This window comes from Hippopotamus amphibius, chromosome 11 (assembly GCF_030028045.1).
Source record: "Hippopotamus amphibius kiboko isolate mHipAmp2 chromosome 11, mHipAmp2.hap2, whole genome shotgun sequence".
NCBI classification, from domain to species: Eukaryota; Metazoa; Chordata; class Mammalia; order Artiodactyla; family Hippopotamidae; genus Hippopotamus; species Hippopotamus amphibius.
The window spans coordinates 27,649,469-27,676,167 of record NC_080196.1 but is presented as its reverse complement, the minus strand read 5'-3'; the positions used below and the strand labels follow the sequence as shown (position 1 = coordinate 27,676,167).

The following is a 26,699-nucleotide window of genomic DNA, read 5'->3' as shown; positions in this document are numbered from 1 at the left end:
GTCCTGCCCTCTGGAAGGTTATAATCAAGTCAGGGAAAGAAGTCACCACCACACGCTAATATAATTAATCATGCTAAGCAAAATGTAACATGAATGATGACATTCCAGTAAGTTCCAAGGCAGTCTGAGGAGGAAAATTCACTTCCTCCTGGCGTGGAGAAGGCATCCCCTGGAAGGACGTCTAGGACCTCAGTAAACTCTTGAAAGATAGAGGAGCCAAAGAACAGGCCCACTCTAAACAGTAAAGGGTTACCCTCTATTGTTTTTACTTTTAAAAAAAATGAAGTTTGTTTTACATAAGCCATCAGTCAGTCATTTACTTCACTAATTACTGATTTCTTTTTAAAATAACTTTTTATTAAAAGGGATTTTAATACGGGGAAAAAAATACTGGCTTGAAAAGGAACTAAAAGTTTGGTCTGATAGGCTATATGATTGTGAATGAGTCACTTTGCTCCTGGGGCCTCTGTGATATCAGCTGCGAACAGTAAAATGCCAGATACGTTTTCCAGGATAGAACGAAGTGATGAACCCCATTTTACAACAGATTCAAGAGTGAGTTCACAACATGGATGGACCTAGAGATTATCCTACTAAGTGAAATAAGTCAGACAGAGAAAGACAAATATCACATGATATCACTTATATGTGGAATCTAAAAAAACAAAAAAATGATACAAATGAACTTAATTACAAAACAGAAACAGACTCACGGACAGAAAACAAACTTATGGTTACCAAAAGGGAAGAGGGGGGAAGGGATAAATGGGAGTTTGAGCTTAACAGATATGCACTACTATATAGAAAACAGATAAAAGGACCTACTGTATAGCACAGGGAGCTGTAACATCTTGTAATAATACATATATGTTTATAAATATATATATACATATGTGTATAACTTTGCTGTATACCTGAAACTGACACATTATAAATCCACGATGCTTCAATTAAAAAAAAAAAAGAGTGAGTTCATAGGGAAGGTCTAAACGGCCTTTCTCCTTGTCCTCTAGGGAGACAATCTCTGCTAGCACCCAGCCTCCTGCAATATTCATTCCCCAGTACACACAGCACACATGACTCTGTGTGGAGGGCGGATGTGGAGAATCTCCCAGTCTTCCTAATCACCACGTACTGTCACACAAACCAGTGCCAGAGTTGATACCTACAAAATAATTGACTATTCAAGAATAGTTCATGTGTTACTGGAACGATTTTGACAGAGGTGGGAAAATCAACAGTTGAGAATTTCAAACGGTGATGATAAACCTACCTCCAAAACCAGAAGTGAAAATTACAAAGTATACAAAAAATTAATAGTGAGGTGTTATTTCAAATTTGTTGAGTGTGTGTGTGAGCAAGAGTGATTTAGAATATTTTCTTTCCCCTTTCTTTTTCATTCCTCTCAAGTGGAGAAAGGGCAAAGAAAATACCCTAATTGTCAAGTCTGGACTTTCTAGATTGAAATATATATATCCTGTATTATCCAGGTGGGCTCTGTTGGAGAGGGGGAAATTTCCCCTTCTACTTCTCTTGAGCTCTTTTGGCTGGACTAATAATAAAATTGACATAAAACAGATTAATAGTAGAAAAAGGAACAAACTTTAATTCATGTGCACGGAGGTCTCATTAAAATGGGAACTAAGAAGTGGTCAAAGCAGACAGCTTTTATACTTTTTAGACATAGAAACAATAAATTTGAGAAGAATTGGCAGGAAAAAGGATCTTAGGTTTGGGTGCCCAATCAGTAAGAAATTTAAGCAAACTTTGGGCTTGGTTAATAAATTAGGAAAGAAGTAACAAAGTTTATTTACACAAGCTTCTTGGCCCCAAATTCCCTGTCCCTAGTGATAAGGGTGTCCTTCTCCCTCCAGAAGCAGAGAGGCACCCTTCACATGAGAGATTTATTTCTTCCTTTCAGGGAGAGAGAGGAGGGTCAGAGTGGCCCTCTTGTATGGATCATTTCTTGAGTAACTTTAATTCAAAATAATCATACGCTGTTAAGGCATATTTTGGGATAGTCTACCCTGGGCCCCAAAGTTCTAAATATAATCACAAGTGTCCTCAGAAGAGGGATGCTGAGGACATTTGATGGAAAAAGAGAAGACAATGTGACCACAGAGGCAGAAACAGTCATGCAGGGACCCTGCAAACAGCAATGTTACTGAACTGAACTTGGGCCCCCTTGCCCGATGCACAGCTGAGTCAATCTACTGACGCTGGGCTATGGAGAAGGAAAGTACAGCATTTATTGCAGCATGTCAAGCAAGGTGAATAAGCAGCTCATGATCAAAAGACCTGTACTCCCTAATGGCTTCCAGGAAAGGGTTTTTTAAAGGCAATATTTGGGGTGAAGGCTGTAGTGCACATGACTTTCTTCTGATTGGTTGGTAGTGAGGTAACAGGGTGGTGTTTCAGGAATCTTAATCATCAATCTCTGATTCCAACCAGCCTGAGGTCTATGCGCTTGTGCTCAACGTGTATTCACCCTCCTTCACCAGGGTGGGATGGGGCGTCTTAGTTTCTGCTGAACAACTCAAAGATGTGTATCAGATTATTATGTATATCTCTTGAGGAGGAACTAGGACTCCGTTTTATCACTGAACTATTGTTTCTTGACTGCTTTTCCTTTCTTTCTGCATTCCCTCACTTCCGTAATTAGCAACTGCTTGAGTCTGCTATTTGGAACTCTGGGAAGGTCTAGGAGACTAAAGCCATTTTCCTACAAACAAGAAATGGGGGACACAGAGGGGCTCTGCTTGGTTTCAGAAAGATGCAAAATGAATAGCAAAGCATTCCAATCACACAGTGAAAATAATTAAGACAGATGCCAGCTATGAGGCTGTAGGCAGAAAAGGGTCAGAGAAAAGGAATGCTCCAGAAGCAGCTCTCATGCGGTGTGGTTCAGTGCTTCCTGGTCGGGACCTTTGTTATGGGGGAGTTAGAGTAGGTCCTAGGCTAAGGGAAAGCAAGTGATTCAAAACTAGTTAGGTTCCTGGAACACAGAGGGGCTTCCTGTGACCCGTGTGTGTTCCTGCTGTGAGAAGAATCCCTCCCCAGGCCAGAGAAGGTGCATCACCATTCACACGGTTGGCTTACCTGGTATACTGGTTACTCCACAACCAGTGTGGGAAGACAAGCGCCTACCCATCTGGAATAGGCATCTGGATCTCTTTTAAACAAGACTAAACAATTGCTCCTTGTTTTTCAAAACTCTTCTGTTTCTGTAGCTATTTTCATGTCCAAGGCAAACAGAGAACCAGGTGGAGGCTTAGCAACTGAAACCTTGCCCCTGCTTTGGAGGAGATATAACTCTGAGTGTCCTTCGGAAGAATGTCCCACCATGGATTCCATGATCCCCTATTCCATTTGGAGAAATGAAGGGAAAGAGGAAGAAAAGGAGAAATACAAAGTAAAAGAAGGAAAATAAAACAGGAGCATGGGGGCAGGAGAGGCCAAGAAAGAAAGAGAGAGACCATTCTGCACTTGTGCGTGACTCTCTTTCATATGGAATTAATGGTGGTTTAATGGGGTATGAAGGGCTGTTTTACTGGAAACAATGAGGAACAATTGTCTAGCTCACGTTTCATTTCACAGGTCATTATTGCATTAAGAAGTAAATCGACCAAGTCCGGTAAATAACAGTCTGCGTATTGCCAAGAGCTTCAAACCAACAATTTTAGCCATCGCCAACTAATATCTCTGTCATTTTAACCCTTGCAGGGGAGTGCTAGGGGGCTAAACAATTACAGACATCACCCAGCTCTAGCAGGTGAACATAATTCATTGCCCCCTCCTGTCCCTCCTTTTGCAAAACCCAGGAGGCCATATTTTAGCATTGTTTTGTTGATGAACCAGCCTGTGCCCACTGCAGCTCTGGTGGCCTTGAAAAACAGCCCCCATTTTAGTGAGTGCTGCAGGCATCTTTAAACAGACTGCTTCCTCTGCAAAATTAATTGCTGCAAAATGCGGTGCTCCCTCATCTAAGCTTTTGCAAGTTCATACTCAGCTCTTTGGGTGGGCCATCGATGTGTCTGAGAGAGCCAGGGAAAATAAGCTGCTTTCCCTTATTATAGAAGTTCATGTTTGTGTCACCAAGCATCATCAGGCACTGGACATCCAGGAGTTCCTAATGCCTAGATTCTGGTTCCCTTAACTCAGGGGCAATTTGGTGACTGAGGCTGTATTTCGAAGTGGTAGCATGGTAAATAAACATATCAAAGGCAGTTTATAATAAAGTTGTAATTAAAACACATGTAATAAAATACATATTTGAACACATATCAAGATACAAGCATACCTCTTTTTATTACACTCCTCAAATACTGAGATTTTTACAAATTGAAGTTTTATGGCAACCCTGCATTGAGCAGGTCTGTCAGCGCTATTTTCCCAACAGCATTTGCTCACCTCGTGTCTCTGTGCTCATTTGGGTAATTCTCGCAATATTTCAATCCTTCCACCAGCAAAAAGATGACAACTCACTGAAGGTTTGGATTACATTCAGCATTTTTTAGCAATAAGTATTTTTTAATGAAGGGATGTGCATTGAGTTTTAGATAAATGCTATTGCACACTTAATAGACTAGAGCATAATGTAAACATAACTTTTATACGTACTGGGAAACCAAAAAATTTATGTGACTTGCTTCTTTGCGATATCATTTTATTGGGCGGTCTGGAACCCAAACCATACTATCTCTGAGGTCTGCCTGTAAAATATTTTTTGCTTCAAATTCTAACAAAGATGAGACATAAAGGTTAAGAATCATAATGTTACATAATCATAACAAATAAATCCAGTTATATTAATAATTTTTCCATCAAAACCTGATGTTCACCCTGGAGAGTGGGTACGGAGTCCTCCATATTTCTACAATACCTCTACAATAAAGCAGGTCTTCCTTCCTTCCTGAGAGAAAAGAAATCTTTCAGAGACAGCATCAGTATTCCATCGTACTATTTCTTGTTCTTCCACCTTCCAAAACTAACACTAAGGCTATACAAAGAACTATGGTAGGCTGAGTAATAACCTCCAAAGACATTCATACCCTAATCTTGACCATGTGAATATGGCAAAGGGACTTTGCTGGTGTGATTAAGCTTATAGATGTTAAAGTGGGGAGTTTATCTGGGTGTGTTCAATCTAACCCTATCAACTTTCTTTTTCCAAAAAAAATTTTATTTATTTATTTGTCTACGTTGGGTCTTCATTGCTGAGCACGCAGGCTTTCTCTCTAGTTGCAGCAAGCAGGGGCTACTCTTTGTTGTGATGCACGGGCTTCTCAGTGCAGTGGCTTCTCTTGTTGCAGGGCACAGGATCTAGATGCACGGGCTTCAGTAGTTGTGGCACACGGGCTCAGTAGTTGTGGCGCACAGGCTTAGTTGCCCCGTGACATGTGGGATCTTCCCGGACCAGGGACTGAACCTGTGTCCCCTGCATTGGCAGGTGGATTCTTAACTACTGCGCCACCAGGGAAGTCCATAACCCTATCAATTCTTAAAAGCGAAGGACTTTCTTTGGCTAGAATCAGAGAGATGCAGCACAAGAGAAGGCAGGAGAAATTCAAAGCATGAGAAGGATACAAGCCACCCTTGCTGGCTTTGCATGCACAGTCAGGGAGTGTAGGCAGCCCTAGAAGTTGACCCCACATCCTACAACCAGCAAGGGAGCGGGAACCTCAGTCCTACAGTCACATAGAACTGAATTTGGCCAAGAACCTGAGTAAGATTGGAAGTGGATTCATCTATAAAGACTCCAGAAAGAAATGCAGTCCTGCCAATATCTAACTTTCAGCCTTGAGAGGCTCTAAGCAGAGAAACCAGCCAAGTATCTCAGACTTCTGACTTGCAGAATTGTGAGACAATAAATACATGGGTGTTTTTTTAAGTCACTAAACTTACAGTAATTTGCTATGGCAGTAGCAGAAAACTGGTAAAAGAATCAGTTAAGATGGGTGCTCGAATGTTCAAGTCATCACCCCAGCCAGAGGCAGGATAAATGGGGGCAACAAAACAGTGGTCACTAGTACTTACTTAGTACTTATCCCAAGTCAGGGTGAAGGGCTAGTATATAGGCATTGTGAGTTTTATAGCTCTAGGATCTGCTCCTTTGCCTCCAAAGTGCTCAAACAAGAAGACAGAATATGGCCTAGATGTAGGGATAGGCTGTTTCCACACGGGCTATGCTTAAGGAAAGTTGCATCTCACCAATATCACCCAAAAGGGAAGAGATTATTATCCACAGCCACAGAAAAAAAATCAGCTTCAACTCCCTTTCTCCATGGCAATTACTTTCAGGAACTTATATTCAATTTTTATTAATATTTCTCCTGTGAGGGAATTAAGCAAATTGGAATTGGGTCCTACAGGGAGTCCGTAATTCCATAGTAGAGAGATTGGCTTCTAGGTCTAGGAAAATTTCTTTTCTTCTGTGTCCCTTCTCCTGACATGCTTTACATAATAACCAACTCATATGTCAGGATTCCCATTTGTTCTATAAATGAGTTTTACTATCATTATTCTTATTAAAATAATAAGTAATGCATATACATGATTTTAAAAAGTGGCAACTTCCCTCTAAGCTGCAGCACTGAAGATCAGGATAGCAGAGTGTAAAGGCAAGAAGTCTTTTCTTTTTCATTGTTTTACTGTCTTATTTATTCATTCAACAAAAAATTTTAGGATAATTTCCTAAAAGTGGAGCTGTGGAGTCAAAGGTATAGGCTATCAGATAGTTGCCAACACGACTGCAAAAATAATCATATTAATATTAAATATAGTGGCAATGGTCATCACTGTCTTAGTAGTAGTGGGGGATACTTTTGTTGAGTTGCTGTCTTTTAATCCTTAAAATAATCATATGAGTATATGCTATTAATATCTCTACTTTCTAAATGAGGAAACTGAGGTGCAGAAAGAATAAGAAGCTTTCTCGTAGTTGCCCATCTAGTAAGTGAACACAGTTCAGACAGCTCAACTCAATGTAAAAACTCTTACCCTACGCTCTGATTATGAGATACCGTCTTTCTCTTTTTGTATGCTTCGTATGACTTTTTGTATGTTTTTTGGCATTTGTGTTTATTTCCTGTGAAAGGCACTTTAAAATCCTTTGAGTATTTTTTGAATTGGCTTGTTCTTTATTGATCTTAATTATTAGTAAGAATCTTTTTGGTATATTAAGGAAATTAGCCCTTTTCTATTTGAGTTTTAATTTTTTCCCAGTTTTTTTTTAGTTTAGTTTTTAATATTCTTTGCAGAATTTTTTAATTCTTATAGCAACAAATTTATCAAATATTTACATATGTGTCCTAGATTTTGATTCATGCTAAGAAAAATCTCCATAACTCTAAGAATATGTAACCTCACCAATATTTCCTGGTAATTCTATATATTTTTTCATCTTGAATCCATATGAAATTTATTTTTATAAAGAGAAATATATGAATTCCTAATTTTTTTCCCTTAGTGATTAGTCAAATCCCTCAACATCATTAATTGAATAGTTTCTATTTTCCCATGATTTAAAATGTCCTCTTTGTTATACATTAAGTTCTTAAATGTATTTGGTATCTATTTCTGACCTAAAAAAATTTTTATTCCATCCACATATCTATTTCCAGAATATTTTAATGGTTACATTCAGATGGTCACAAAACAGCATTAATTTTATACCTAGTGAGTGTGCAAATATATGGAGAAAAAACTTAGAACTAAATCAAAGAATCTTTCTGATCCATAATATTGAAATGAGAAGGTCTGAGCCATGAACTTGTTCAGTACCTATTGGTAAGGCACAAGCACTTTATTTATTGGTGGGTCTACCCAAGTATTTCCTTCCATTAAAACGCACATATGTACAAACACACACACACATAAAATAATCAAACACGCAGAAAACATCCATCCGTTTTAGGCATAAAATAAGCTAAAGTTTGAGCTTCTGCCTTCTAAATCTTTCAATACTTCTTGTACCAAAAGAAAGAAAGCAGCATTGAAGGATTCCTCCATTATGAAAATCTTAAAATAAGACCACAGTTCACTATTCAATGAAGTCCTGGAAATAATCCAGGGGTAGAGGCTGAGAGAGGAAGCGCAACAGAAAGAAAAGGCAAGAAAATGGAAAATAGAAAGGAGAGAACCAGTATATCATCATGGCAAAAAAGTCAAGAAATTTCACTTAGTTACGGACTATTCAAAAATAGCCCCTCTTGTGGAACCTTGATGTTACTGTTTCTCATGTAACAAAGCATAGAAATGTGAATAGATTTCTCAATAAAGGATTATACCCTGAGCAGTAAAATTCCCAGGCTCAGAAAACCTTGATGCTTTGTTTGGAGGACTGGATATTTAAACAATAGTTTCTGCTACAGGCAGATAATCCAGGCAGCTATGCAAGCTTCTCTCTTCTACTGACCAAGTTATATGCCTGGAATCAATTAGGTGGTCTCCAGAATGGTTTCTAATTCTGTGGTTAGTTTCTAATTCTAGAAACGCAAGATGCATCTGATGACCTATAAAAATGACTTATAAAAGTGAAATTTAACAGAGACAACTAGTCTAGCACATAGGTTTTAGAAAATCAATTCTCTTTAATATTTGTCCCTCCAGATCAAAGGAAGACATACCCATCTGCGTGTAGCTATTAAGTCCTTGAAACATGATTAGTGCAACTGAAGAACTAAATTTTAAATTGTATATAATTTAATCAAATATAATTTAAAGTGTAAAACTGATCATTTAGTTGCAAAACATGTTTAGGTATATTTGGAACAACTTGTATGTGCACCTACTTTCAATTGTAAAGTTTATGAAATCGACACAGATCAAATATTTCTGATGAAAATGTAGTTTCTGAATTGAGATATTCTGTAGCTGTAAAATACATGTGAAATTTCAACAACAGTATGATAAAAAGGAATGCAAATATCTCAATCTTATACTGATTACATCTTAAAATATTTTGAATATATTGGATTAAATAAAATATATTACTAAATTAAATTTCATCTGTTTCTTTTTTCCTTTTTTTAACTTGGACACTAGGAAATTTAAGTTACACCTGTGGTTTGCATTATTATTTCTATTGGACAATGCTGTTCTGGATAGGCAACGCTCAGTTCTGGTTTCTATATTTTGGAAAAATCATTGACAAACAGAAGAACATCAAAATAAGCCAGTTTAGAAAATGAAAGCCTGAAAAAAAATTGTCATATGTTGACTAATGAAAAAATTTAGAATTTCTATGTTTGAAAGAAGTATATTGGGTTATTATAAGATCACTGCTTAACTGCCTTTGAATATGTAAAATAATGCAATATGGAAAGAATTACTTATACTTTGTACACCAGAAAGCAAACTAGGTTGCTGGGTAGAAATCATAGAAGGAAGATCCTAACAATTAAAATTATTCAAAATATATTAGGCAGTCTTGTAAGAACATGAATTCCCACTTCCTGGGAAAGTTAACAATAGATGCCATCTTCTCACTGAATGAGAAGTGGATCTGATTGACCTTCAATAAACCATCAAAATCAAATAAAATGCTGCAATTGTATCATTTCTTTACAACTGGCATGTATTTCTGCAGACTAATGGATTAATATAAGACAATATCCCCCGAAATGCATTCTGAAATATACTAATTCCAAGGAGTACTAGTGTGTTGTATGAAAACATATTCTGTAGTCAAAAAGTTTAAGAAATACTGGATAGCACAAAGTTAAAAAGTATTTTTTTAATCATAGGACTTATCAGAATCTTTAATATTTTAATGCACATGATAAATCTCCAAAACAGGAATAGTCAGAGGTTTCAACATTTATCTGGCCATGCATCACATTTTTCACAATTTCCTGAGATAAGTGAACGGGAAACATTCTTTTAAAATGCTAAAACAAATTACACAGTAAATTTGAGTAAATCTACGAAACATTTTGTGAAACAGTTGACTGGCAAACTTCAATTCTTGACTTTTTCACTCATTTATTCACCCATTTATTCATTTATTCCCTCACTTAGCCAACACTTCCTGGGCACAAATTATGTTCCAAAGATTGTACAAAAATTTCAAAGATGTTTGCCTTTAAGGTACTCAGTCTGATGAGAAGGCAGGCTTGTAAAGTGATGACCGTAGAGCATGGGATGAGCTATAATGGAATTGAGTGATAGATGAAGCAAGGACATAAAGAGGCAAAGTCCCAACTGCATGTGGGAGCCAGGGAGCATTCCACAGGGGAGCTATCATACTGCAACACACAGGCAGCCCTGCGTCTGTTGCTTCTAAACACAATTCTTTACTTGCCTCTTTCATATGTGCCTTCCGTTCTTATCTACCTTGATGTCCTTTCTAGGTTACTCCAACAGTACACAGTGCTTCACCCTCACTGGGTACTCGATAACATTTGTCTAAGTTGGAAAAAAAAGAAAAACCTACATAAATTCATTGGGGGAAAAGGAGAAACTACTGAAAAATTACAATATACTTTTGATCTCACGACCAAAGCTTCTCCTCCATACAACTCTATTGCCATCACACAACCTCCAGTGGTTAACACTGGAGAAATGCTGTTCTTGGATGTGACAGAGTCCATTTAGTTTGTCCATATGGAAAATGGCTCCATATATACATATATGTGTGTGTGTGTGTATATATATATATATGATAGAGAGGAACTGAAAGAGGTTTTTGTGTGGTTGTTATTACACTGTCTTTGAAAGATGTTATAGTAATTGACAGATATTTTTAAAAATCTAAACATCTATTTCCTACCACGTAAAATGGAAATATGTGAATTATTCGATTAAATATATCTCTGTAGAGTGCCCCACCAGATGATTCAGACCACACGATGATAATTATCTAGAAGTGGTTACGAGCCCAGACTTTGGAGTCAGACAAATACAGATTTAAATCTTGGTTCTGCACATTCTAGCAGCAGGACCATGAAAAATTAGTTAACTTTTCTAAACCCCTATTCCTTCAAATGCTGAAAGAGATAATAATCCCTACATGTTAAGGTTGTTGGAGGGATAAATGGGAATGTTTATAAGCCACTTAGCATAATGCGTGGCACATGGAATATGCCAGATAAATGGTAACTATTATTATTGCTAGTTGGGGTGGATAATTGCTGGAATAATTGCAGTTTCAGTTTGCTTTGTTCTGTGTAGACAGAGCTTTGTGTGTAAGAAAAGCTGATAGATCTCAGACAGCTAACATTGGGCAATGTAAAGAAAGAAGCAAGAAAACGTTGAAGGAGGATACTGTATAGTGTTAAAAACACAGGTTCAGTCCTGAATATTCCATTAATTAGTCGTATGACTTGAGCAAGTTGCCTATGTCTCTACATCAGCTTCCATATTAATAAAATGGAGGGGACAAGAATATCTGTCTCTTAGCGTAGATCTTGTCCATGGCATTAAATGAGATCATTCATCTGAAGGTCTTAGCAGAGAGTCAGAAACATACTCAACGAGTATTTGTCGTTAATGGAAGGGCAGAGGAGCAAGAGAATCACAGGAATAAGATGTCTAGATTGAAAAAAGGAAAGGGATATTGTTCCCATAGATCATAAGCCTCTTACGTCACCCTTTACAATCACACAGGAAAATCATTCCAATTCACAGTATGGATTATTTCAAAATGCGATCAAATATTGTTACGCCACTCACTGCCTGCAGACCAGACAAGTCATGGGGGAGGGAGAGACTCAGGTAGAAGAAAGGTACTCTTTGGGTCTTACAAAGCATCCCCAGAAGCTTTATCCTTCTCTGCTCAGGATAAAAATCCCTGCAGTCACATATCCCAAAGATTCTAATATTTTCTGAGACTCCACTGTGCCTTTATATTTTAATACCCTGACATCTGGAATCCTAAAAGTCTAATGTTTAACCATAAATATCTGCTGAGATTAAAGAGCTATATACCAAGTTTCAATCTTTGGGGCCTATAATTGCTTGGGAAAAGAGAATGGTATTTCCCCCTCTAGCTAGAAGAAAAAGACCTCTACAAGCACAGATATTGGCAGACAAATTTTCTAACAACCGTTTCCCCTCTCCGTTCTGTCCTCTCATTTTCTCCCTCCCTCTCCTTCCATTTTATAATACCATCTTGCTGTCATTCCCAGGACAAATGGGAAAAAAAAAGAGAAGCCTGGAAAGCTTAAAGAAAAGACACATTTCTAGATCTAGCAACAAAGAGTTGAGAAAATGCTGGCTGCTCTCTGTCTGTTAGGCAGCTGAGCACACGTCTCCACATTGAAACCTGAGTTTCCCCATTATTCAGTTAGAAACCACTTCATCACTCTATGGGCTGACAGTCAAATGCCAGCTTTATTTTCTTTTTTACCAACCTCATCTTTTATTTTTGATTTGAGGCTAGTCACTTTTAAGGTCTCCACAGTGGTTTATAACTTTCTTTCTCAAGAAGTGTCCAAGAAGTAACACGATTTGAAAAATGTTTCTTACCCTTTCCTAGTAAAGAATGGGAAACTCTCACCTGCCCTGAAGGTGGATTTGGTCAGAAGTCCTGCTCAGACCACAATATTTTGCTGGGAATGATATCGAGGAAAGTGTGGGAAAAGCTTATCACAAGTTTAGACTTTGAATATAATGATTCAATATAGAGTTTAAAAAATAAACTTAGAATTGAACCCATTTTTATCCAGTGATATGTTGTGAAAGTGACATGCTGAGGTCATTTAACTCACTTCACTACCAGGAAAAATAATCTAAAAATTTTTTAAAGGTTTAATATATTCTTATTATGCAAAGACTCAATTTAGATTGTAAGTACTCCCACGTCTTTTTAGTTAATGTTCTTTTCCCTTTCAGAAATACATCCAGTGTGTATATAAACAAGTATGTTTATGTCTGCTGGTATTTGGCACAGAGAGCTAATTCTTGATACTTCATGAGAAACTGAAACTGCCCGCTTTTTTAATTAAAAATATTAATTGTCTTCTTACCATCTTCTCTATTCACTTCAAAGGGGGCATATAACTATAACAGTGATTCTCAAACCTTAGCATAGCAGAATCACTTGGGGAGGGCTTCTGTGTGTGTGTGTGTATGTATATGCATATATGTGTATATATATGTGTATGTGTGTGTTTGTGTGTGTTAAACACAAAGGCCTGGGCTTCACACACCTATCGACTCAAAATCCTCCCACATGCAAATGAATGCTTAATGTCCTAGATAATTCTGATAATAAGACAGCTTTGGGAGCCACTGTCCTAAGAACATCAAATTTACCTCCTAAATTGAAGAAGGAGAACAAGGGCAGGAGAACGAGGGGGGTTTATGTTCTGTTTGTTTGTTTCAAAATTTCCAGTCTACTGAAAACCAATATATTTAAAATACAGTGCAAATTATCAGACAGATTCGGCATGCAAAATGAAAGCCTGCATCTTGTTCATTAGCTCCAAAAGAGGTACCATTACCATCAAGTAGCTCTGGTTTTCCACGTGACATTTCTATAGTCACCTCACTGTGAACCAGCACATTCTGTGGGCAGCACAGGGCAGTGGACCACTCGAGGAGTCCTGCCTCTGTGGTCCCCTCACCCCCAGCTTTCTAACTACCCCGCCTGCTCCCAGCCTCCCTCCCACCATGATCCATTCACTCCACGGCAGCTTGTATGATCTTTCCAGAGAGTGAATAAAATTCTTGCACCACCTTCATAAAAAACCTCCGACACCATCTTACTAAATTACTCTGGTCTATAAAGGGGCCAGGCCCTGGCTACCTGCAACTACGCCCCCTCTCACTGACCACACACTACCCCCATGGGTCTTTTTTTCATCCACCCCTCAGACACTATGAGGCCATTCTGGTATCAGAGCCCCTGCTCCGGCTGGTCCCTGTCCCTGGAAAGTGCCTCCCTCTGCTCAGAGCATTGATTTCTTGCTCCTCATTCAGGCCTCATTGGAATTGTAACTCTATTTCTAATAGCCGCTCCCTTACACACACATACACACACACACACACCCCCCACACACACACAACCTGAAACTACCTCTCTAGCCCAAAACTGTTTTATTTTCTTCATACCTCTCATCACTATTGAAATATTTTATTTATTTGTTAATATAGATATAATAGAGAGAGAGAGAGATGTAATCTCCACTGGAACATAAGTTTGATGAAAGCAGGAATGTTATCTTATTCACAACGATAGCCCACATCCTTAGAAAACCACTGGTAGACTATAGATGGTCAAATGCATTTGCTGAATGAGTGAAAATGCCAACTTCGGCACATTACATGCAAAAGTGGCTCAACGAATGCTAGCTTCCATTACACCCCCTTTCTACTTCCTGTATCATGGCTAAGAAATTGTAAAATGCCATTGAAACCAAAGCTCTGACTTCTTTCAGTCTTCTCCCAATAACACCAGTAGCCCATCTCTATGAACTGGGCTGAGAGGTGATGCCATGCATCTGTAGACTGGGGCAGACAGGAAATGAGTCAGAAGCCAAGGTGGAAAGCTCTAGTATCTGTCTAGTCCTACCTAAATGGGACATTAATTTCAAGACTTTGTTTTTATAAATACTTCTGGATTTTCAGGTGATTAGACGCCTCCATCATCAAAAGAAATTCTTTCCAGAATAAAATGCAAATGGTTCTTAGAGGTTCTCCTGCTGAGATTAGCTGCCTTGCACTCTATTGCCATGTGTGTTTCAAAGTTGGCTGCAAATGCAAACTTACAGATAAGTACAAAACAAAATTAACAGCTCACTTTTCCCCTGGCTACACACCCTGCACTACACAGATAGCAAAACCCACTGGCACAGTATCCCTCACAGCTGATCCACGTGGATAATTTTTGCTCCCAACGCCAGAGCATATGACAATACCTTGGGACCTGTGGATGTCTGTCTGAATTTTGCACATGAACTTATATGTGCAAATAAAACCTGTATTTTTCAAATTAAAAATAAACCTCAAAGGCAATGGACTCCAAACTGTTTGTTAATGAAATGGAGAAAGGCCAAAAGGGTGCGTTAAACTCAACACCATTCGGAATAAATATAAGAACTGGTTCCAGCGGCCTCCATTTTCATCTTTGCTGAGCTGCTTCCACTGTTTTATAGATGATCATAGATCATCTATGTCCTCTTGTCTTGAAGAGGAAAAATACAAAATAGACATTTATTCTCTTAAGATTAAATGTGTGCTTTTCTCCTCCACCAGATTGTGGACAGGAATTGGAAAGTAGCATAAAAGAATGGTTTAAAAAATGAAAAGGGACTTGAATTAGGGAAGGAGGGATATATTCCTATTCTGGAAATCAAAGGAAGACACTCCAATCCTAGTACCCGGAAGGCACCATTTACTATGTGCTGTCCTCTTCGTGGCAAGAAGACACAGTCTGTATTTGTAGTACAGTAAACAGCGGATTCTATTGAGGGAATCCTTACAGTTGGGACCTACAGCAACCTAATTTAAAATAGTATAAAGCTTTAAAACATCAGGAGTTTAAGGCAGTCCGTCCTACACACCTCCCAATAAACCTCCAGCCACTCACACACATGCTCACGCTTGTCCACACACTGATACTAAGTAGCATGTAATATTATAATACCTGTCAGAGTTTTACCATTGACTCATGTATCACAGCCAAGACAAAGAGTGGTGAAAAAAATAAAATATACAGCTTTTCAACCAGCAGCAAGAATATGCTAAATATCTATATATCTATGTATCTATATCTATATCTATGTTTGTGCCTAAATAGCATATTAACACCACAAGGTAAGCACCACCAAAGAGTTCATGGAAAGAACATTATTATTCATACCTGGAGTATTTGATGGATATTTTAGAGTTCCTGTTTGTAAGAGACATTTTCAATGTCACCCCATATCTTCCTGGCACTTACCTTCACACACCAAAGACAGTTACTACAAAATCCTAAGACTCCTTTCTGAGAAAGGTTTTTCCTGGCCATGGGAAAAAGCACGATTGGTCTGTTCAGGGAAAGCCAAAGGGCTGAAGAGATAGTGTCCCCAGGAGCATCCCTCAGTCAACATCTCACCTTCTTCACGGCTTAGCTGGGACAACTGTGGATCACACTCCCGTGGTCTCCTGGAGTCCCCACCAGATGTGAGCCCCAGCTGTCCATGGTCGTAACTGGCTGGATAACATACCCTGTCCTGGCTTCATCCCTTTCCTCATCTCACTGCCCCACCCCCACCCCCATTCTCTATTTCTCTGAGTTCACCCCCCTCATAAACTACTCAGATTCTTTTGAATCAGCATCTGCTTCTGGGGCAACACAAACTAAGACACCATCTTCAGTCCTTATGCTTCTTTGAATTGTAATTTTTATTAAACAATCAGACATGTATCCCTTGCTACTGATGGCACAGAAATGGAACCCTCATCACAACCCACAAGTTTAGAAAAGCCTCGCAAGAATTCATGTACTCATTTTAAAGTAAATGATGTTTTCTTGATAGCATAAACACCTGTAACAGTGAGATGATGCTTTAAACCAACAGAGTAACTTAGTACAGAAAGCTATCTGAGTAGATCTATTGGTAAATGAGAGTAGCTGCCTATATTTTTATTGTTACTTTTGCCACTCTGCACTTATTCTCTCAATAGGTACGATTCCCTGAATTTCATTTTTTGTGCAGAGATATTTGCTGGTTATAATCAACAGATGTAACCAACACATCAAAATTAATATTTGCTCAGCATATTTTATGCACTCAGCACTGACTTTTTAAAACCTACACTGTAATCCAGAGCTTGTCACTCTGTTGCAAAGATAAGCCTTCAACCTATGAAAAAATTTAAGAAAAATATGAAAAAATATTGAAGCATGAAATTGTATGGTAATTAAAAGACTTACATAGAAACGCTTCTAAATGCCCAATGCTATCTAGTAGTAAGAGTTCAAATGGAAGAAGGGTGAAAACAAATAAAATGATACGTAGAAATGTCTTGGTTCTAGAATTCCACAGTGGAGATAAACCCTTAACCCAATGGCCTAAAGTCCTCAATTTCTTCTACATGTTCTTAGATGGTTTGGGGCAAAGAGTATGAATAACCCCTTGGGTTATCAACAATTCATTCATTTGATCAGTCCATCACTAATATTTGTTGAGCATCCCCCAAATACATATCAGTGAACAGGACAAAATGCATTCTAAAAGGGCAAATAGTAAATCAACAAGTAAACAAGTACACTTAGAGTATACCTTCAAAGTATTAGAACTCTGACAAAAAACAAAGCAGGCATAGTAGGGCTAGAGAATAAGGCAGGAATATTTATTTTAGATGGGGTGATCAGGGATGGCCTCCCCGAGGAGTTATATCATTTGACCAGAAGGAGCCAGCTCTGCAAAGAAGGATATTTCAGGCAGAGGAAATAGCCAATGCAAAGGCCCTGAGATAGGGATAAGCTTATTATGTAAGTAAGGGAGGTGTCATAGAAGATGAAGTGAAAAATGTAGGCAGGAACCAGATACTACAAGGTTTATAATTTGGATTTCATTCTGGGAGATGGAAAACCATTGGAAAGCTGAAAAGATCGCTTTGCTTATTGTGTGAAAAACAGACTACAGGGTATAGAAGTGAAAGAAAGAAGACCAGTTAGGAAGCTTGTCAAGTGAGAGATGGTGATGGTTAGAAGTGGGAGAGTTTGACTGTGGAAAAAGAAGAATATAGGATCGCTCCTAGATTTTGTTTTACTTAAGTAACATCATGAATGATGAAGAATGATTACTGAGGCAAGAAGCAGATGATGGATAGGGGCAGAGATCAAGAACCCCAATTGGGCCATATTGAGTCTGAGATGCTAATTATAATTCCCAGTGAAGTAAGGTGGATATAACAGACCACAGTTCAGGGTGGAGTCTGGGCTGGAGATATAAACTGGAGGTCATCAGCAGTAAATGGCATTTCAACTTTGGACTTGGGAACAGGGTAGGAAGAGAAAAGGTCTGAGGATATAATCCTAGAATATTCAAAATTTCAAAAGAGAAAGGGAGACTAGAAAAAGAAGTCTAAAAAGAATCAACCAATGAAGCAGAAATAAAGTTGGGAAAGTTCTTTGGATATACTTGCAGCAGTTTCCACCTGAACAAAAATGTAAATTCAGAGTCTCGTTTGTAGAAGTAGAAAGACGATGATCTCTCCAGGGATCCAGCTATAAAAACTGATAGTCAGATGGGCTTCAGTTGTAAAAAGCAAGAAGAATAAGAAGGGATTTTGATCACAGGTGCCCAGGAACAATTAGAAGATGGAGAAAAGGAAGGCAAAAAAGAAGACATGTCATCTACTCTACCACCCTTTCCAGAGTGAGAGCATTTAGCTCTGATGGAAGAAAAAGATAGATCCAGAAGCCAGGAGAATTGTCTTCAAGGCAGACGTGAAACGCTGAGCACAGAGAGTGCTGCTTCAGGCCCAGGAGTCCAAGCTAGTGAGAGGATTCTTCTCATCACAAGTGCACAGGTGGATGTTGGGAGTCTGTACCTTTGACATGGAACACAGGCAGACTCATGGAAGGCAAAACAGTGGTGTGCTGACATCTCTTAAGCACCCAACATTCCCGAGATAGAGGTGAGTCAAACAGCTTATTGTCACAGACTCCAATTCTAGAGCCAACTTCCTCTCCAGGATATTTTGTTCCCACTGGACCACACAGCCAAACCAGCTCTGTCTCTATTGGAGACACCGAGTTCAGATAGAACTGACCTGCATCGTAGAAGGATCCAGTCCATTCTGCTTCAGTTTTAGGAAATACAGAAACTGGTGGAGGCAGACCCAGGGCTCTCCCATCCAGATCCTTAAAGAGATATTTTCTAGGGTTTTCACAATCTGATTCAGAGCAGACCAGTATTCCTAAATCTCTCCTGTGAAGACAGATAGAAAGAAACTCATTTCCATGATAAGCCGCAAAAAGAAAACATATATTGGTAGTGCTGACATTATGAAAAATAAATTCAATAAAATATTATCATTAATAATGTGTTACATAGATATGAAATAAAACTCTATAGAAAATGTTACTTCCCAGTTATATAGTCAAGAAAAAACACACTGGGAGATTGGGATTGCCATATATACATTACTAATAAGAAAAAAATTTCAAATTGTACACTTTAAATATATGCAGTTTAAATTGTATGTCAAAAAAAAAAGACATTATCTATGGATATTACAATGCTGCATTGGATATTTGAGGAACTCTGACCCAGTCTCCAATGCCACTAACTTGTATAGTGAGAGAATAAAACTCATCCAGTTAGAAAAAAAAATATGCTGAGGTATCCAAACCAAGAAAACTTTTTGTTTTGTTTTTTTTAAATGTTTTTTGTTTACTGTGGTAAAAGTCACATAATAGAAAACATACTATTTTAACCATATTTAACTGTACAGTTCAGTGGCACTAAGTACATTCACCTTGTTCTGCAACTTTCAACATTCTCCATCTTGCAAATTTTTCACCTTCCTAAACTGAAACTCTGATACAATTAAACACTAATTCCCCATTCCTTCTCCCCATCCCCCACTCGCTGGCCCCTGACACCAGCCAATGTACTTTCTGACTCTATGAATTTGACTATTCTATGTACGTCATATAAGTAGAAGCAAGAAACTTTTAACCTAGAAACTAAAAATGTAGAATGAAATAGTGTTCCTAGATGGCAGAAGATGACCAACTATTTCCAAAGGTTATTGTTGAGGAGAGTTATCTAAAGTGACAGTCAAAAGTACCCCAATCCCTATATTTTCAGCAAGTACCAGAAGTTATTCTGAGGCAGTACTTGCACAGGCGAAGCACTAAAAACAGTGCATGATAAACAAACAGAATTAGACCTTAGAAACTGCTATTTCACATAGCTTTGGAAGTTTTAGCAACAGCAATCAGAGAAGAAAAAGAAATAAAAGGAATCCAAAGTGGAAAAGAGGAAGTAAAATTGTCACTCTTTGCAGATGACCTGATATTATACATAGAAAATCCTAAAGATGCCACCAGAAAACTACTAGAGCTAACCAATGAATTTAGTAAAGTAGCAGGATACAAAATTAATGCTCAGAAATCTCTTGCATTCCTATACACTAACAACAAAAAATCAGAAAGAGAAATTACGGAAACACTCCCATTTACCACTGCAACATAAAGAATAAAATACCTGGGAATAAACCTACCTAGGAATGAACCTACCTAAGACCTGCATGCAGAAGACTATAAGACACTGATGAAAGAAATCAAAGATGATACAAACAGATGGAGAGATATACCATGTTCTTGGATTGGAAGAATCAACATTGTGAAAATGACTATACTACCCAAAGCAATCTACAGATTCAGTGAAATCCCTATCAAATTACAAATGGCATTTTCCATAGAACTAGAACAAGAAATTTTGCAATTTGTATGGAAATGCAAAAGACCCCGAATAGCCAAGGAATCTTGAGAAGGAAAGATGGAGCTGGAAGAATCAGGCTCCCTGACTTCAAACTATACTACAAGGCTACAGTGATCAAGACAATATGGTACTGGCACAAAAAAAGAAATATAGATCAATGAAACAGAATAGAGAGCCCAGAGATAAACCCACACACATAAGGTCACCTTATCTTTGACAAAGGAGGCAAGAATATACAGTGGAGAAAAGACAACCTCTTCAATAAGTGATGCTGGGAACACTGGACAGCTACATGCAAAAGAATGAAATTAGAACCCTTCCTAACACCACACACAGAAATAAACTCAAAATGGATTAAAGATCTAAATGTAAGGCCAGACACAATTAAACTCTTAGAGGAAAACATAGGCAGAACACTCTATGACATAAATCATAGGAAAATCCTTTTTTGACCCACCTCCTAGAATAATAGAAATAAAAACAAAAATAAACAAATGGGACCTAATGAAGCTTAAAACTTTTGCACAACAAAAGAAACCATAAACAAGACAAGAAGACAACCCTCAGAATGGGAGAAAATATTCGCCAACGAAGCAACTGACAAAGGATTAATCTCCAAAATATACAAGCAGTTCATGCACCTCAATAGCAAAAAAACAAACAATCCAATCCAAAAATGGGCAGAAGACCTAAATAGACATTTCTCCACAGAAGACATACAGATGGCTGACAAACACATGAAAACATGCTCAACATCACTAATCATTAGAGAAATGCAAGTCAAAGCCACAATGAGGTATCACCTCACACTGGGCAGAATGGCCATGATCAAAAAATCTAGATGCAATAAATGCTGGAGAGGGTGCAGAGAAAAGGGAGCCCTTCTACACTGTTAGTGGGAATGCAAATTGGTATAGCTACTATGGAAAACAGTTTGGAGGTTCCTTAAAAAACTAAAAATAGAACTACCATATGACCCAGCAATCCTATTACTGGGCATATACCCTGAGAAAACCATAACTCAAATAGATATGTATACCACAATGTTCATTGCAGCACTATTTACAATAGCCAGGACATGGAAACAACCTAAATGCCTTTCAACAGGTGAATGGATAAGAAAGATGTGGCACATATATGCAATGGAATAATACTCAGCCATAAAAAGGAGTGAAATTGAGTTATTTGTAGTGAGGTGGATGGACCTAGAGTCTGTCATACAGAGCGAAGTGAGCCAGAAAGAGAAAAAGAAATACCATATGCAAACACATATATATGGAATTTTAAAAAATGGTGCTGATGAACAGAGTGGCAGGGCAAGAATAAAGATGTAGACATAGAGAGTGGACTTAAGGACATGGAGTGGAGGAAGGGGAAGCTGGAATGAAGTGAGAGAGTTCATTGACATATATACACCACCAAATGTAAAATAGATAGCTAGTGGGCAGCTACTGCATAACACAGGGAGATCAACTTGATGATTAGTGATAACCTAGAGGACTGGGATAGGGAGGATGGGAGGGAGGCTCAAGAGGGAAGTGATATGGGGATTTATGTATAAATACAGCTGATTCACTTTGTTGTACAGCAGAAACTGGCACAACAGTGTAAAGCAATTATACTTCAATAAAAAGCTGAAAAAAAGATATTATTTATAAAAAAAGAAAAAAGACAATTCTTATTAACCAAATATTCTGGATATTGAGTTATATAATCTTTACATAAATTGCTAATTTTTTAAGATGCAAGATACAATTAAATGCCCCTAACTAATATTTACTAAACATGATATAATCAATGCTTTATGGAACCTTGGGGCCTTGCAGTATTTTAAGATTATCATTATAAATATCAATTATATTTGTGATATATACGGACAATGTGGGAAAAAAAGATGTTCTCATTCAACAAATCTATTGCAAACCTACTACTTGTAGGTTGGGGAATAAATGCTGATAAAGATAAGCAACAGAATTTAGAGTCAAGCAGGGCATATAAACAAGTTACTGGCAATTATAACACTGAGTTATATGTTTGATTTCCTCTGGTCCATTGTTTTTAGGTGCCATTAGTAACAATATTAAATATTTATTGCCTGACAACCATCTGTCAGGTATTAATAATACAAAGAATCAAATGATAATATCATTTGCTTTATAACTATTTCATCACATAGGTGACTTGAACATAAGGAAGAAAAAATGACAGTAGAAAAAAATGACAGAATAACACTAATTGTATACCTAATAATGTTTAGGTTCCAAAAATGGTTCAGGGATGGGCATCATAAAGAAACTGGCATTGGGCCAAACACAAACTTTCTAATTAGGGTGATTTTTCCTGATTCCTTTATTCCAACTAAAGAAGTCTTCCCCAGTGTTATAGGAAAGAAAAATATGACACATTCTCCCTGCTCTGACTTTCCCACTCCCTCTTAGAGCAAAAAGAATTAAAAAAAAAAAAATTCCTTGTCTAGTTTTCAGATTCTTGAATAAAACTCTCAGATCATATATATATTCAAGAATAGTAATTATGCCTGGTCAGAGCACAAGTATCTGTCTAAGCCATATGGTTCATTTTAGGGATTCCTGACAGCAGACATGGTCTCCTTCCCCACCAGTCCCTGCACAAGGGCACCCAAGCCTCCTTCTGAAAACTAGTGACAACATACTCCATGGAATATTCAAGAATCAAGGTCAATGTTTTCCATTGATTTAGAAAACATCCCAAAGAAATATCTCTGATAAAGATAAAACAATTAAACAATATCAATAAAACTTGCATTCCATCACTTCTGCCCCTTTTGTCTGCCAGAGGACAACATGTGGTGGATCCCAGATTCAATGGCAAGAAAAACAGTCTCTTTCTCTTTAGGCACAGAGATTACAAAAATCATATCTCAAAGGGCACGAATATAGGAGGGTAAAGAATTGGGACCAATCAACCGACTGTAGCTTTTAAAGGGACTTATTTCTATTCCCACTGATGATTTTATCCTTTTTTAAAACCCATGTTCAGGTATTTGGAAAATTACCACATCCTTCATAAATATGGCTTACTATAAATACCAAAACTGGTACCTGGTTTGTAAAGGAGGAAAGTAGAACTTGTTTTTATCCTTGATCTTCAGCATCCTGGTCCTCTCTGCTGTTATTGGAGGCACGATTCCAGTGTTCTCTGCATTGGGTAGAATGCAGACGTCTAGATCATCGCTATAGCAGCTCTTCACAAAACTAGAAAAGGTCACATCTGAAAAAAAATGTTTAAGGTATTATAACATTATATCATGTAAACTACCAACCACAAATACAGACTACACAACTAAATATTCTTACACCAACATATGTCCAGGAGTAAGTTAAAGCTCCTGCCCAGGGTAGTTCCAGGAGTCTACATAAATCTTGACTTAAAATATCTTTAATTCTTGAAGACATAGACATTGTATGCAAAATAGAAGAGCATTCCAACACATTGACATCTTAAGAGCAATACTTTCCATCAAAGACTTGATCAAAATCCAATGGAGAGTGGGTACAACAGTACAAAAAAGACCTGATAGAAGATTCTCTGCATAAGTTGTAGTATAACTGAATTTAATCCTGGCTGCCCCACCAGATACTTAACAACCTCACTGAGGCACAACTTCCATGTGTCAATTTCCTCTTCTGTATGACAGGAAAAATAACACCTACCTAAGAGAATAGGCGTATAATCAAATTAACTATTGGTTTGGCCAAAAGTTCATTCAGGTTTTTCCGTAAGATGTTACCACTAAACAAACTTTTTGGCCAACCCAATATTTCCCTATGAAAGCTCTTCGACATGTATAGAGCTGTGACATTTTAAAGGAATCACTCACTGTCATTATAAACCACCATTGTGGTTATCAATGCCCAGTAGATGGTCAATTGGACAGCAAGCGCTAGACTGCACGGTACCCTTTTGTTGGTATAATTTCAAAATGCTATTAAAGCTTCTATGCACAGATGTATGACCCTACATTGCTTGGAAACCCAAACATCCTACCTTGAAGTTTCATGATGCCTGAAATTAAATGGCCATTCCTCACTTTGTGCCATGGCTCCTGGGGCCACCAATTTGGTTCTGAAGTGAATACAGGCCACAAAATACCAACTCGACCACCTCTGGGATTGGAAGGAGCTCGATCAGGTGACGTCAGGTTGGCAGAACGAGGCTTAATTCTGTCCTGAATGCAGTCAAAAGATGAGCTAGTGGCCACAATGACTGAATTCCTAAGCACAATCTGTAGATTTTCGATATAACACTGTGGAGCAGAAGTCACATAAACTACTGCCAAAAGGCCAATAGTATTGTCTACCAGAGTGAGGTTCTCTATTTCAATGCTGTTCTCCATGTGGACCATGGCACCATAGTCAAAGTTCTTGAAAGCCAAGAAGCCAGAGATACTGGTACAGTTGTTAAGTCCACTCTCCTTATAGAGATGGAGGCCATGAAGATTCGAGTGGGCCACATTGTCAGACCAAATAGCTCCAGGAGAGGAGCACCTGTGGCCTCGGATGTGAAAGCCAAGTCTCTCGGATCCTGCCACAACATTGCCATGGAGATGGATGTTCTCAGCCTGATTCACTTTGATTCCTGCCACCCAAACAGGAGACCATGTTGACTGTGTCATCAGAACCACAAGGTTATTAGAGAGAGAATAGTCCTGACCCTCCAAATCAATGCCATGGCCAGCTGTGCGAAACACTACATTGTCATTTAAAATAATCCCCTGACTGGCAGCTGCATGAATGCCCCCACCGCAGCTTTGGTGCAGAGTAGAAGATATTATCCAGGATCCTGCCAACACATTAGTGAGTTCGATGGATGAATACCATGGTGACCCAAAGTTCTGAATTTCCACATTGAAAAGCTGAAGGATACCTGCAAGCAAAATGCATGTAATTAGGTACTTGGTTCTTCCCTACAAAAGGTAGAAGGATGGTCCATTCAATGGCATCAGGATATACAGATTTTTCATTAAAATGTAATCGTTTATTTTTAGCACCAGCACTACATTTTGTTATTGAGTCTCAGGAAGAAAATCTGAATCATTAAAAATATCACAATACTGCCTGAAAAATTTCCTGTGCACACTGAAGAGTCTGGTGATAGGATAGAGAGAGATGAAAGAAAGACAGGGGAAGGAGAAGGCCTTGGAGGCACCTGTCTGCTGGACTGGCTCAAGGAGCTTGCTAAGAATGAAGGGAAGGTAGCTTCCTGGCCACTCACCTCAAAGTCATGTCTCCTTTCAGTGACCCCATGTGAAAAGGTCACAGTCACCCCCACAAAGATATTGCATGAATGAAAATAATGGCCAGCTATATACAATATTTTAAGAGTTTTTAAAGAAGAGTATAAGTGCAAAACTTCTCCTCAATGGATGTCCAGAAACATAACATTCTTCTTGATGAAGACATGATACAGGTGATAACATATTTTTAAGTGACTTTAAAGAATCTTAATTTTTTTTCTGTATTGTTATCCTAGCCATACATTCCATTTTCTATCCACGAGAAGAGAACTTCCACATTTTTTATGTCAGGGGACGATAGTGAATTATTTAGTCTTATTGGGAATCTTATTGGTACTAATTTAAGTAGATATTGTTAAAACAGTATAAAATACAGCCACTAGACTGATTTAAAAATACAATGAGCACTATTTTTCAGTGTATAAATTTTTGGTAAAATAGATAATAACATGAATAAGGTAAAAAATGAGGTGAATTAATAAATATAACACCTAACTCTAATATAGCACTCATTATATACCAGGCATATATGTATATGTGTGCGAGATATACACTCTTAATTTTTGTAAAAATCCTATGTGATAGGTTCAGTTATCCCATTTCACAGATAAAAAACTGAGGCAGGGAAAGGCTAATTAGCATGCTAGGACTTGGAGCCACGCATATGGGTGCAGAGGTTGAACTGTTAACACCCACGCAGGCTCAGTGGGGAGCGTGCAGGACAGGATGGAATAAACAGAACAGCTTTGCACTGAGATTCTGGTGACTGGGCTGTAGAGGTCAGGTGTCCTTAGCTAAGGAGGCCACAGCTTTGTCCCTCACTTCTTTTCTTTATTCCCCTTCATTTTTAAAGGTGAATTATAAAGCTATTCCCCTCATGAAAAATGGAGGGAGTTGTGGTATCTTCATATTTAAAGCACAAAGCTGGTCCCGCCTTAATCCACCACCTTCCCCACTTCCTTTTCACAGATGAGAAGCCTGAACCCTTGCAAATCAGCTGCCAAGAAGAACCAAGCTATTGTGAGAAGGACAGA

General features: G+C 38.2%; 1 protein-coding gene across 1 annotated transcript in view; it reads right to left on the bottom strand.

The window, feature by feature from the left end:
- The window catches only part of PKHD1 (PKHD1 ciliary IPT domain containing fibrocystin/polyductin), a 443,114-nt gene that overhangs the window by 88,494 nt on the left and 327,921 nt on the right, over nt 1-26,699 (bottom strand). Inside the window, exons 57-59 of the mRNA XM_057700365.1 lie at nt 24,417-25,295; nt 23,471-23,639; nt 18,712-18,869 (exon numbers count right to left, since the gene is read on the bottom strand). Coding sequence (XP_057556348.1) covers nt 18,712-18,869; nt 23,471-23,639; nt 24,417-25,295 — 1,206 coding nt within the window. The remainder of the gene's footprint in view (nt 1-18,711; nt 18,870-23,470; nt 23,640-24,416; nt 25,296-26,699) is intronic.